This window comes from Phyllostomus hastatus, unplaced genomic scaffold (genome assembly GCF_019186645.2).
Source record: "Phyllostomus hastatus isolate PE091 unplaced genomic scaffold, TTU_PhHast_1.1 phas_contig_159, whole genome shotgun sequence".
Lineage (NCBI taxonomy): Eukaryota > Metazoa > Chordata > Mammalia > Chiroptera > Phyllostomidae > Phyllostomus > Phyllostomus hastatus.
In genome coordinates, this window is record NW_025333640.1 from 7,260,535 (window position 1) to 7,275,203 (window position 14,669).

The window sequence follows — 14,669 nt, forward strand, 5'->3', positions numbered from 1 at the left end:
TGGAGTCAGTAACCTTTGGCCCTAACCGTATGAGTCAGTGTTTGACAAGGTCCCATGCCACCTGGGACCTTTCATCTCGCATCTGCCAGTTGCGTCCGTTATGCTTAGAGATGACTGTAAGCCTTGCTCTCTCATTTACCTGGGCTGGCTCCTTCCCTCCTCCCAGGTTTTCTCTCAGGATGGTGCCACAAATACCTGAGAACCAGTGGAAGCCACCGAACTAAAGGGATTGTGTGAACGGCACTGAGCTTTGGAAGCCTTCAGGATCTAAAGGACTGCAGTGCTGTTGCCGAGGCTGTCTAGGGCTCCCCTGGGTTTGGATGTGGTTCTCAAGGCCTTCCCTGCCCCGGTCCCTGCCTGCTCATCTGTCCTTCATTGCCATTGCTTTTCGGCATATCACCTCCGCTGCACCCAGACTACACTCTGTTCCAGACCAGCGCGATGCCTTGGTCATGCCTACTCCTGGCTCTCATTCAAGGTGCTTCCTCGTCCTTTGCCTTTGTAAACCCTGCCTCTCCTTCAGCACTCTACACTAGCTGCGACTCGTCTAGGCTGCTGGCTCCGGTATCCCAACTGCTGTCCCTCTGCTGTGAGCTCTTACAGTCAGTACCTTTAGCACCCATTCCAGGACTTAGCATAAAATTGTAAGTTTTCTGGTAGAGTTGGCTTTTGAAGTTTTTACCCTTCTAGAGGGCAGAGAAAATGTCACACTCTTCCCCCTAGACCCCTCAGAGCCTAGCTTTAGTGCTGAGTCCTTTGCTAGAGTTCAGTGAATCTAATGTGGCCCGTTACATCAAAATATATGTGCTATATGATGCAGTGTCAAAGCATTTCAGCCACTCTTGTTTTATACATTTTCAACATAAATGGCCATATTCAAAAGTCGCTGAGGATAGTATCCAAATACTCATAGATGGACATATTCAGATATTCCCTATCTGGTTACAGTTTGGGAGTTAAGGGATGGGAACAAATTAATGCTGGGAAACCATAGCCTGGTCCCTTTGTGTTTCTAAGTCCTTGACATGCACTAAGGTGGCACAGATGATTGGTGGAGGGGACCAGGGTGGATGAAGGGTAGTAACAAGTACTAGAGTATCTGTCTGTTCTACAAGAAGGTGAGTATCTTTGGTTCCTGGCAACAGTGCTTGTACTGCAGTGAGCAGTGAAATGATGTGTACTTGAAAAATGGGCCCCACTGTGACCCTGCTGTCTTTACGACTCACTTTATTGATTGAGTCAATGTTCTGATCATCGGGAGTCTTCAGGGGAAGCCACCCCAGTTCACCCTGGAACCTGGAGCTTCCCCTGGTCTCAGAGGACAACAGCCTGGCACAGTGGGAACCCTCGGGCCAGGAGTCCGGGGCTTTCGGGCTGGGCTGGCTCGGCCCCAACCCGCAGCGCACTCATTTGTAAAGTGACATGCCCGACTGGCCCATCTCTGGGCTCTTCTGTCACAGATTAAAAGCAAAATAATTGAAACCTCTTCAGAGGTGCCATTTCTAACTAAAGATGAGAAATAGGCTCTTTGACACATTTAATGACATGTGTTAGTCTGTGTGTAGAACTTTACACTTAACTTACATGTCTCTCTCTCTCTCTCTCTTTTATTTTTATAGCCAAACATCATGTCAATGGCAACAGCACAGTCGAGCCTTTCCCAGAGGGAACACAGATGGCTGTATTTGGTAAGACATCAACTCCGAAAGAAAACCCAAATCATGCGCACAGACTCGTGCCAAATTTCTGAGTTGTAGCAAGTGTCCTCGGGGCTTCAAAATCTGGGCTTTTCTAGATATTTACAAATCATCGGAGCAAAAAAAAAACCCAACCCCAAAACCCAACTACCGAGTTCTTAGTATTCCTGGGATCAGAAAAGCTTCTTCTGTACAATTTAATATGTTTTCTTCCCCTCACCTTACAGGCCAAATATCAGACTATGTATTTGCTGTTTCTTATGTCCACCCTGTGAATTAACCTGATAATTTGGGGTTTGGGTTTTTCTTTCTTAGGAGGAATTTTTCCCCCTCCCACATAGATATATAACTTTGTTGAAGGCTGGGTGGGATTGAAGTCATTTTGAGTTGTTATTCCACAAAAATCAATCTAGTTGAATGACCTCTGTCTCCTCCATTATGAACTGAGCATATTCCTTAGGAGAAAACAGCAATTAAAATGTTTTAAGAAGAATAACATCTAACCCCTGAGTGTATGTTTACCACGTGCAATTACGTGGCTGAGCAGCACTTCTCTGTTGGAGTCCAAACCTTTCGGTGGGGAGGTCCTTCCTGATTCATGGTGTCTTAATGTCACCTCAGTGCCCTTGTCCTTCAAAATGTCTCTCCATCTGGCACTTCCTCCCTTCCTCTCTCTCCTTCTTCTTCCCTTCTCTTCCCTGTATCCCCTTTCTGCCCTTTTCTCCTCCCCCTCCCTTCATCCGCTCTCCAACCATGTCACGGGACCCACCCCTTATCACCCTCTCAGGGGTTTCCATCCCTGTCCTCTGTCCTCTGGATTTTCAGCTTTTTGTTCCTTCTGCTTCCGTCCCCTCAGCCCTTAGACAGGCTCTGTGATCTCTCCCGTCCTGAAAGCCCGCAAGTCCCCTGACTTCACTGGTCCTCTGGCTTCCTCCTGCCCTGCTCTTGATGGCAGTTTCCTGCACAGGCTTTTGTTGTATAGCTGCTTTAAGCATTGAAATTTCTTTGTGCTGGAAATTAGCCTCAGGACGACCCATCTCTCAATTAGCATATTCAGGATAGAATGTTTCCTGAATCCCAGAGACCGAACCAGAGTTAGTAAGCAGTGGCGATGAACAGTTGAAGAGTTATGAAGCAGGACAGGCACTTGCCCTGCTTAGGTGTTTGTGAGTCTTGCTCTGTACGGGCTGTCACCTCCTAAAATATACCGGTCAGTGGTTAGGAATTATTATGCTTGGAAATGTCAATGGAGAATTGGATTTTTGCAGAAAGAAGCATAGTGGACACTCTAAAAATGTGTGCCAAATATCTGACTTGTTAACGCCCCTCTGCGGAGTGATGTGCACGTGATGCCATTCTACCTAAGCTGTAGGCCTAGCGAGTGTCTGTCACCAGGGGACAGCAAATGCCACATCAATATTCAAAGGGTTCTTTTGATGACTGTTTTTGTCTTTTAGATTTTTCAACTGGGAGACATGTTAGAAACTAGGCTTCATGTCATACTGAGAAACAGAAAATGAGACTGACCTCTCCCAGCAGGCTTCCCTCCGTCGTTGTGATATTGGAGGAGAACTTTGTTCCTGGAGGGCGGTCCCAGGGCCAGGCAGGCCAATGACGTGTTTGGCCACAGAATTGGCAATAGATGTGAATAAAGCTGTATGATGAGACTGTTATTATTATTACTGTTATTGTCACAGGTTTGGTTTATAATGGCTTTCCCCCAAATCCTAACCCAAGGCCTTTATTGTTTGACCCAGGGAAGCAACTTCCCTCCAAGCCTCAGTGCTTTTACCTGTAGAGGGAGAAGGGCGACGGGCTGCTTTGAGAGCCTTCCCTTTGGTTCCACAGTTTGCACATTCAGGACCAAAGGCTCATCCCGCAGCAGGCAGCCCCGGACAGGCCATGCCCACTGTGAGTGGCCGAGGGGTTAGGTTTTAAAAGAAGCGAATCGTGTGCATAATTTGTACAAGTGCAGAATCGTGCAGATTGTAACATAGAATATCTTTTGACATCTAAGAATTTTTTACATTATTAGAACTGCAGCTTGGCTCTTCCAGATGCTTAAATGAAGACCCCTATTTTGGTCAGGTATACTCAAGCATTTTATTTTAATGTTTTTAAAACTGTTCTCATTTATATTACTTATCTGCCTGGCCTCTATGGAATGAGGGAGCAGTTGGTTTTGGGGGTGGGCTTCTCTCATTCTGGGTTGTTTATAATAGTATGCAGTAGGTCAAACTAAGTATAGCGCTTAGTTCTTTGACATATTTTGGGCTTGTAATCCTCCACACACCTTGAAAGACTGGTAGGATTATGTAATCCCCATCTCAGAGAGGTCACATGACTTACCCCAGGTCACTCAGCCAGTGAGATGGTGGTGCTAGAATTGTAGCCCAAGTCTAGCTGATCCTGAAGTTCGCATTCTTTTTAACGATGTCCCCTGACTCTTGGGACAGGTTGAAGAAGCCCCGGGGAGTCAGGTAGATTCTGAAGTGCCTTTCAGCTAGATCCACGCACAAAAGCGTGATTTCCAGCCAAGCCGGGTTGGCAAGTTGATTTGTGAATTTCTATGCATTCTCAGGGTGCTCTGAAGAACTCTTGAGACACAGCTTTTGCTGGGAAAATACTGCTTGGAGTGGCATCTCCTACTATTCATTTTTCTCATTTGATTTTAGTAGCATGTATTGATGCACAGGAGAATGTCTTACATATACTTGACTGTGAATTCACCAAAGCAACAATAGTACTTTCTGCTTGTCTGAACTCATTCTTTTCTCTTGGAGGTCTTAATATTTCATGCTAAAATTGTATCACTAGTTTCAATTTCATTATCTTTTGGTTAATCATTTGAATGTACCTTACTGTCTAAATAGGAGCTTTTAAATTTAATCCACTCTGAAAGTGGCCATTGAACTGCCATTCGGTATTCATGTTGGAGTGGATAATGGACGGAAGGGGAGAGAGGGAGCCAGGGCCCAGCCTGCTGTGAAGAATACACAGGTGTGTTATTGGATCAAGTGACCAGAGAATATATAGATGGTTCCCTAGTTTCTGGCATATAATCTTCACAGATTATTTTTAAACCAAGATGTTCATCTTTTCAGCTTTTCTTTGCAGCCCATTGATTAGTCCTTTTCTTGTTTTTCCGTGACCACGGTTCTTTGGCCTCTTTGTTGCTCTCGCCACACTTTGGGGCCCTGGTAATGAAGGTAATAGGCTCTGCTCTCCCGTGGGTTTCTCATCATCCGTGTGTGATGCTCCCTTTCAAGTCAGTGGGAGCCCCTTTTTCCCAGGCTGGAGAAGCGGAACCAAACATTTTGCAATTACTTAATGCCTTTGTTCCTGGTAGCCGAGAGGGCCCTATGGCCAGCATCCCTTTAATCCTACACCAGGCCTGTGAAGTGGGCATTATTGTGCTCCTTCAGAGACAGAGAAATGGAGACACCCAAAGATGAAAGAAATCTGGCCAAGTAGAGGGACTGCTTTCCCAGGCACGAGGACATTCACATCTCATTTGCCAGCATGCTGTGCCTGACTTAGAAAGGTCTCTCCGGCTCTCAGTAACTTAATGAAAGTGACACCCTGTTGGCAGTGGGCCACCCCATCCGAGCGGACAGCACAAGCTCCAGCCTCTTCATGGTGGCGATTCTTGAGCACGGAGCAGCTATTCATTTTATTAAAAATATTCCACAGCTAAGGAGATTTATCATTTTAAAACAAAATGACAAGCTTTTTAATTGAGAAGAGTGCAGAGAAGTTGGGGGTTGGGATCGCAGTCTTGATGTGTGAAGATTTTTAGTACAGTTTTAAAAAATGAAATACAATCTTTTAAAACTTTAAAGTATGGCACTTGACCATAAAATTATCACCTACACTAAGGTACTTTTGAGCGTGAAAAGAGTGCTGCTAACATAATGAGGCACGTGCATGTTCGGTCCCCAGTCGGGGCCCGTGCGAGAGGTGCCCAGTCAACGCTTCTCTCTCACATCAGCGTTTCTCGCCTTCTCCTTCTGTGTCTCCCTTTCTCCTTCTCTAAAATCAGTAAACATGTCCTCAAGTCAGGAGTAATATAATAATAATAACAACAACAACAACAACAACAACAATAATAATAGTGTGGTATAAACCTGGAGGATTTCAGAGAACTAAGATATCATGTCACCTTTTATGAAAATGTATGTTATAAAAGATTGTGCCAAGAGTAATGATACACATTGGGTGAACTTGAATTAAATTAGATACATAAAATGAAGTAAACAAGTGAAAAATTATAATGCAGTAGACCTATATTATATATAATATAGCATCAATACCAGTAGTTACTCACTTCCAAGATTTTACTCAATATATATCATTATATTTTTTCTGAATGACTTGAAGTTAAAAGGTAAGTCATATTTGGTAAGTCATATTTATAAGACCATAGCACTTTAATAAGAGATGGGGAATTGATCTGATTATATTCTAGCAATTTTAGTATTGTATTACTACTGCCTGATAATGTAGGTTAATGAGCTTTCCATCATTAGAGGTATTCAAATGATAGGTCATTCCTAACCAGTTAGGAAGTGGGACTAAATAGCCTTCAAGATCTTTCTTCTCGATAAATGAAAATTTACTTTGTTTCAGAATGTTAAACCCTTTTGAAAAAATCACTTGTAATTCAAAATTCTTTGATCCTGTCATTTAGAAACCCACTTCTGAGTTGTTGGGTGAGAGGTAAGAGTCTGCCGTGAGACATCATGATGTTCAGGAGTTGATTCCGAGGGTCAGCAGCAGAAGTTCCTCCATGAATTCTTGGGGTTGTCAGAGGATTTCGGCTCCCCGTGGCCTGAGAGCAGTGGCTCTATGAACTCAAGTCCCTGCAAAGCCTGTTTTCTCTGCCAGGTTCTCTCAGGGCTCTCCAAACAAGAGGGAGCAAAAGATCATCCCAGATACCATGGAAATGTGCTGATGATCTCATTACACATGTCTGTGTATAGCCAAGGTGCCAAGAATTTGCTAGACTCTTTTTTGAATAGCTTTGTCAGGGACTGACCCCAGACCAGGGGCCAGTGGTTGTCAGAGGCCCGTGGATGCAGCTCACTCTGGGGACTCACTCTCGGCACCCCAAGGAGAACGAGCTCATGGTCTGTAAGAGGAACCAATGATAAGACAGTCCCCAACTTGAACTGGAGGTGATTTCTGAAACAGCCACAGTTATTTTGTCTGCTAGCCAAGAAAACAGCATTGAAAGCAGCAGGCAATATGTCAGACTTCAAAGGAAAATATACTGGTGTCTCATTGGCTTGAATCCAACATTATGTTGGTAAATAATCAAATCCCGGTGTGGCATATTTCTCCCTGAACCTTGACTGAAAACTATTGAAGACTATTCTGTGAGCTGTGGAGTGGCAGTCACTCATTCTAGGAAAAAGGCCAGAAAGAATGACTTTGAAATGTGTTTATAATTAACCAAACAATCTAAATGCACCAGACTGTTAGAACAGCAGGCTGCTCACTGGTGCAAACTTCTTAAGTGAGGAGGTACTTGGGAAAACGGAAATAGGCCTTCCTCCTACGGGAAGCTCAAACACTTTTCGGGAACAATAATTGGTCACCTGGAGCCATGTTTTAAGGCACATTCAGTTTTATATATTTTTCATGTGCGTGATGATCTCAATTTTTATTTTCTTTGTGAGTGTGGAGAGGTCAGATAATATGGGGAAGGAAGTGGGGAGGGGCCTTTCTAAGTCTATATCGAAAATCCCTTTCGGTTTGGATGGCATTGCTGGGGATGGTGCGGCCCACCTGGTCCCGGAGAACACAGCTGGAGCTGGAGAGGGTGTCCTGGTGTGGGGAGGGGGAAGGAGAGTGGCAGGTGCGGGGGCGGAGATATATTTAGGGGATGGAAGCTGGAATGTGCGCGGGGATTACTATGCTTAGAGAACTAAACCCACTGTAGAAAGGAGTAAATCAAGTGTTTGATAAAGTAATACTTTACTTGTTTAGAGATCACATACCCATCAGCCTGAACCTTCAGGAAGGCATGTAAGACACAGAAAATAAGCCTCCCCACAAGTAAAATGTGGTGAAGAAGTTCTAATGAGAATTCAGAGTTCACAGAGGTCCTTGCAGTCAGATGAACCTCGGTGCGTGACTTCGGACAAGGTCGTCGCTGACTCTAAGCCCCACACCCCATCTGTAAAATGAGGGGAAGAATATTTACCTCGTAGGGCTGTTGTCAGAATGTTGTGAGGTCATCACGGCATTTAAGATAGGGGCGACAGAATGTGCTGTCAGATCTCAAGGCGCTTCTGCTCACGGGGCCAGCCTGTGAGGTGCTCGCTGGGGGGCCACCTGCTCCCCCCAGTAAGAGACAGCGGTGAGCAAGGCCCCAGCTGGTGCCTCCAGCATTGGTCAGTTCTGTTTGATCCATAATCTCTCCTGTGTAAGACTTGGTGGGCCCTTTTAGTCAGGGATTCTGAAGGTAGCAGACAGCATTAGCTGAGAACTGACCTGATACTGACTGGGTGCTGGCCCACCCTTGGTCAACGTTCTTTTAGGCCCACTCTCCCCACCGGTCTAAAGTCAGCTCAACCGACTGCTTCCTTCCGAGTCCGTACAGAGCTCTCAGAAAACACCACGGTCTCTCTTTGGGCCCCAACTATGCAGTTGGTCGGTTTTGGCTATTTTTTTTTCTTTTCCTATTGTCACTAGCACACAGTGACTATCCATTTGACCAAGTTTTTAAAAGGTTTTGAAAATGAGAATGAGATATTTATTTTACAGATATACAGAAATTTCTTAAATTTCTACAGAGAAAATAGGCTCAGTAGGATGTGCGGGAGAATCAACCATATTCCTGCTGCTTCTCTGTTGGCCAGCATCTTTTAGGGGAGAAACATAGATGTGGAAAACAGCACAAACTAGAAGAGTTCATTGTTATGCGATTCAACTCAACTAGCATTTTTAAGGAAAATACTGAGCCCTATGTTGCAGACAACATAAAATAGAATATTCTCCCTCTTGTTCTCCCCAACCACTTATATTGGGTTATAAAATGAAATAAAGGAAAATTAAAATACATATAAGACATGGCAAAATAACATTTATTAGATTTAGGTAAATGCTAGACCAGAGAGAAAAATATGAGAAACGAAATATACAAAAAGTGCATTCTGTAATTCAATATAATTTATAAAAGTTGGCCAAAAATTTGCCTCTATATTTCGTGGCCATATTGTAAAGATCAGTTAGTTGTGTGATTGGTTTCAGTTTTCAAAAATTGTGGTAAAATATACATAATATAAAGTTTGCCATTTAACCATTTTAAGTGTGCGGTTCTGTGGCATTAAGTACATTTACATTGTTGTGCTGCCATCACCGCCATCCAGCTCCTGAACTTTTTCATGCTCCCACCTGAAATTCTGTGTCTATTAAGTAATAATGCCTCATTTCTCCTTCCCCCAGCTCTAGGCAACCACCCTTGTACTGTCTGTCTCTGTGAGGTTTACTGCCTAGGTATCTCCTCTAAGTGGGATCATTCAGTAGGTCCCCTTTTGTGACTGGCTCATTTCACTTAGCTTTACTCCCTCAAGTTTGTCTATGTTGTCACTTGCGTCAGAACCTCATTCCTGTTTCAAGGCTAATATTCTACTGAACGTACAGATGACATTTGCTTATCCATTCATCTGTCAATGGACACTGTTGCTTTCACCTTTCGGCTATTGTGAATAATGCTGTTGTAAACATGTGTGTACAAATATCTCTTCAAGACCCTGCTTTTCATTCTTTGGCTGTATACCCAGAAGAGGAACCATTGGGTCACATGGGGATTCCATAAGTGGCTGAACCATTTTACAGTCCCATCAGCAAAGCACAAAGCTTCCAGTTTCCCCACATCCTTGCCAACATTTGTCATTTTGTTTGTTAATCGCCATCCTAATGGGTGTGAAAGGGTGATTGGTTTCAGTTCTAATGATACTGAAAGTCTACGTGCTTGGTAGAATCATAAAATTTCCTGATTCTAGAACCAGAAAGAATTTTTTCCAAGGATATTTATAAGGAGGACACTGTACTGTAAGACAGTCAACAGTGTGGCTGATAGTGACCTTAGAGTGAGCAGCATGAGGTTAGTGAGCTGTTGGTCGCACTGCTCTTCTCTTCGGGATTGAACGATTGTGTTATTCAGGTCTCTGTATTTCTACACACTGGGAATTGGAAGCCTGATCAGAATCCATTGGTGTGTACACTATTCAGAGGCGTGTAATAATCAGTTGTTTCTCTTTTGGTGAAGTTATCAGCCCTTAATGACCATTTCCTAGATCCATTATTAGAGGCCGCTAGACGGTAATGTTTTAATCCTAGCATTTTCCTGTATTTATGAACTAGAGTGTTTCTATAAAAAGAAGCTTCCCTTTTATCAACCATTTGGTGACCTTGACATCCAGTTTGATTAGGAGCGCAGCTTCACTCCCCCCGATTGACCATTTTGCTCCACGTATCTGAGCGTGGCTTAAAGTGTATTCATGGCTCAGAAGCATGTGGTAGTGTAGCTGCTTAAGTCAAAAGTGATTTAACAAGTGATGGAAACCTCTTTTATTTGACTGAAAGACCATTTTCACTTGGGTATTTAACCAAATTATTGATATTTGTAACCATTGGGTCAAATGCTTGAAAATATAGCCACAGTAGACAGATTGCCTCCGCAGATTTGGTACAACGAAGAAGCAGCACACAGTCAGCTGGACTGAAGGAGCAATAAGATTGTCTCCTGCCATTGCCCCAGACCTTGTGACCAGGGCACATGTTGCCATGTGGGGCCCGGTCCTGACCTCAGTGGCCCAAGATCGAAAGGCCAGCTCCAGAGAGGCCCTGAGGGCTGGAGGCCATTTTGCTTCTAGACGTGGAATGCTTTCTAAATATTGAAATGATGGAAATGGATAAGCAGCCAAGAAACGACAAAGCCTCCCCAAGAGCGGTGCCCACCTCGAAGATGCACAGCTGGGCTGTTTCACCTGGGGCACTTTCCGTGCCTTGGCTGCCTGTTGTGAGCGAGGCAGAGGGTAGCAGGAGGCTGGCTTATCTGAGTGCGTTTTCCGCACTCTCTCCCCTCTGGTTTTCACAGGCAGAGTAGGTCAAACTGTCTGCAGTTCTCTCCTCCGCCAAGCATTTTGGGATAAGGAGAGCTATTTACTGACCCATTTATTTTTTTAAATGTTACTTAGTTATCTCACATAGGTTTTTGGTAAGTTATCTCAAATTCTTCTTTTGGAATGACGCTGTGTATGAATAAAGTAAACAGAAGTAAAATCATTTCCAAGAATGAGACTTCCTAAGTCCAGTACAACGTGCAGTTATTTTGGAGGGCAATCGGAACCCAGCAGTGCCAGTTCTGTTCTTCAGGGATAACTGGAAACGCTATCACTGAAGCCCTAGGAAGGTGGGCTTCAGTGGAAGCAGCGTATTTGACCCATGCTGAGAAACAGTCGTTTAGCCCAGCATACTTTTGGCCAAAACAGTGTGAACAATGGTGCAAGACTCTGAACTTTTCCTGAATTCAATGGAATTTAGAGTCTGCGAAACCCCACGCGTCTATGTATGTACCAAGAGCTATTAAACAAAACACCTTTCTCCTTCCTCTTGTGTCAGCAGGGCCCCAGGACTTAGACAAAGGGTCATGGTTGACCAAGACCAAGCCTCTTCCTTGAGCCCAGTGGCGTTGGCATCGGCGTGGTGCTGGCCAGCTGGAGGTCTTTCTGGTGTAGGTCCCACCATGTATTCTTCCAGGTCTCAGCGGTGATTCTCAGACTCACGATGGTGTGGAAAGAAGTCATGATAGCTCATGGTAGACCTGATCATGAACACATTCAAAAAGATATTTTAAAAACATGCTTACCATGAGATGAGTAAAAACATCCTCACTTACGACATTCCAGAATCAAACTCACTCAGGAATCAGTGCTGTTCCTTTTGTGGGAAAAGGAAGTTTCTTTTGTGGGGAAAGAAAAGACCACATTTCTGTTCTCTCTTAAAAATCCCTATGCAATCCTTTGAATCTCAAATGTTTTTCTGTGTGATGACTCTTCTCTGGTTTCTTTATTTTTTTAAGATTTTATTTATTTATTTTTAGAGAGGGAAGGGAGGGAGAAAGAGAGAGAGAGGAACATCAATGTGCGGTTGCTGGGGGTCATGGCCTGCAACCCAGGCATGTACCTTGACTGGGAATCAAACCTGCGACACTTTGATTTGCAGCCTGCACTCAATCCACTGAGCTATGCCAGCCAGGGCTTCTCCGGTTTCTTAATTGCTGTTATACCGTCACTTGGCAAGATGCAAATGCCTCCAGCGGAAGCCTGCATCCATCTTGCCTCTAACACCCATGTATTCGTGAAGTAGTTGGGAGAACCATTGTCACTCTCTTTTCCAGCAGGCTTCCTCTCCTTGGAGTGTGACCTCTGTCCAGTGGCAGTGACATTTGCATAGAGAAGGGTGGAAGGGTTTGTATTCACCGCATAGGGAGCATTAATGGGGGAGGGTTAGGGGAAGGTCACCTGGGAAGAATTTCGGGAACAGGATGGGCACTCTGAGCAAGGACCACCTGAGAAGCCAGTGAGCTGTCATGAGGTCCTAGGAACGGCTTCCCGGCATTCCTTTTCTCTAGCCAAATTAATTGTGGTTTGTAAGTGTGTCCTCTGGCCAGGCCTTACCGAAACAGCTTTGTAGTAGAAATGTGCAAAAAGGTGACCGCAAGATGGAAGAGGCCTGCCTGGCATGACTCAGCACCTAGCCTTGCTCTCCTGCATGTGAAAAAAAAGTCAGAGCCGGATTGCCACGCAAACAGCCTGTGCTTCAGTCCTCGTCCCAGTACATAGGTCTTCAGTGACACGGGACAAACAGCTGGGCAGGTGCACCCGCTGAGTGACAAGCAGCTTTTCAGTTGCAGTTAATACACTGGTAACTGGACTAAAAAATTTGTCCCTGTTTTTTTTTTTCTTCCGTGTAGGACATCGTAAATCTATTAATACCTAGCTGAAGTATCTGCAAAAACACCATCACCAACAACCAAGTTTTATACTTGTTTAGTAATTTTCACATATGATGTATTTTCATATATGTTATTTCATTTGTTCTTCATGTTTAACTCTGAGATGAGAAAACTGAGGCTCAGAGTGATTACATTACTTTAGTGTCAGGCTACTAGTTAATAGTAGAACTGGGTCTAGCAGTCAGATAATTTATTCAAGTACTGGTCAATTGTTCACTTACTGCAGCAAGAGGCCAACAAAAACCAGCACCTCCCTCCCAAGGATTTCGCACTCTAGGAGGACAGGACAGTAAGTGAGATAGATGTATAAAGTATGTAGAGTGGAATTTCAGAGTGTGGTAAGTGCTGTTGGTTAAAATAAAAGAGGAGCAGAGAATAGGAAATGCCAGGTTGGGGTTGGGGTGGGGGCTGCTATTTAAACAAAAGGTAGTCAGGAAAAGGGGTGAGGGAGGTTGCCGTGCAGAGATGTGTAGCCCAAGCATCCTAGGCAGGAGGAATGCAAGTGCAAAGGCCCCGAGGCAGGACTTGGCCTGGCACGAGGCCTGCGTGCTGATAGGGGTGTAATAACCAAGGGGGGAGGAACAGCGGCTGAGGTCAGAGATTAAGAGGGAGTTGAATCATGAAATACCTGTGTTACCTCTGGGATCTGTCACTTTCATTTGTAGCTTTTAGAGGATTCTGGGCAGAGGAGTGACATAATATGACTTATGTTTTAAAAGAATCATTTTGGCTGCTATGTTGAAAATAAAATGTTTAGGATGGTGAGTAAAGACACAGAGATACTAGGTTGCTATTGCTTCCTAGTCCAGTACTTTTGGCTTGAATGTGCATTGCCTTTAATTAATAATAATAATAATAATAATAATAATAATAATAAATAAAAATTTTTAAACTACATCCATTTATGTCTTTCTCAAATACTATATTTTCATAGTTTTAGAATATAGTAGACCCTTGAACAATGCAGGGTTTAAGGGCACTGACCCTTTGTGTAGTAAAAAAATCTGTGTAGCCCTGACCAGTGTGGCTCAGTTGGTTGGGCATTGTCCCACAAAGCGAAAGGTTGCCGGTTTGATACCAGGTCAGGCACATGCCTGGTTTGTATGTTCGGTCCCAGGTGAGGGTGCATGTGGGAGGGAGCTGATTGATGTTTGTCTCTTGCATTAATGTTTCTCTCCCTCTCTTTCTCCCTTCCTTCCCATCTCTCTAAAAATAAATAATAAAATCTTGAAAAAAATCTGTGTATAACTCTTGACCCTAAAACTTAACTACTAATAGCCTACTATTGACCAGGAGCCTTACCGATACCATGAATAGTCGATTAGCACATATACTCTATGTGTATTATTATATACTGTATTCTTACATAGAGTAAGCTAGAGAAAATAAAATGTTATTAGGAAAATCATAAGTAAGAGAAAATACATTTATAGTTTTGTATGTATTTATTGGAAAAATCTACATATAAGTGGACCCATGCAGTTCAAACCTGTGCTGTTCAAGGATCAGCTATATTTTCTATCCCTGTGTATTAAGAATTTAAATGGCTCTTCTAAATGACACATTAGCTAAAAACAGATACAAATATTTTGTGGAGAGTATTTAGGTATTATTATCGCTGTACTTACAGATCAACACTGCTTGCAGTTTTAGATGGAATGGATTGAATTAAGTCACTCAGAATCATGCTGAATGTGGGCATGGCTTCCATTCAACGCGGGTTGTTCACAAGACACTGAACAGTATAGAAGCACTTCTAGTTGTATTTCAGGTGTACACAAAATGTGGGGTGGAGCACAGGGCAAAGGAATGTAGCGATGTGATTTAAAATATGAAGTCAGTACTTTAAATAAGACTAAAATTTGTCAGTGAAGTAAATCAACATTTGCCTTAATCTTTTAACTCTTGTAGCTCCATAAACTGTTTAATGGAATGTCAGATAT

General features: G+C 43.5%; 1 protein-coding gene across 2 annotated transcripts in view; it reads left to right on the plus strand.

Moving 5' to 3' along the window:
• MSRA (methionine sulfoxide reductase A) overlaps nt 1–14,669 on the plus strand; it is a 343,248-nt gene that overhangs the window by 137,693 nt on the left and 190,886 nt on the right. For both annotated transcript variants that reach the window (XM_045831823.1, XM_045831824.1), the window contains one exon: nt 1,620–1,688. In XM_045831823.1, the coding sequence (XP_045687779.1) occupies nt 1,620–1,688 (69 nt within the window). The remainder of the gene's footprint in view (nt 1–1,619; nt 1,689–14,669) is intronic.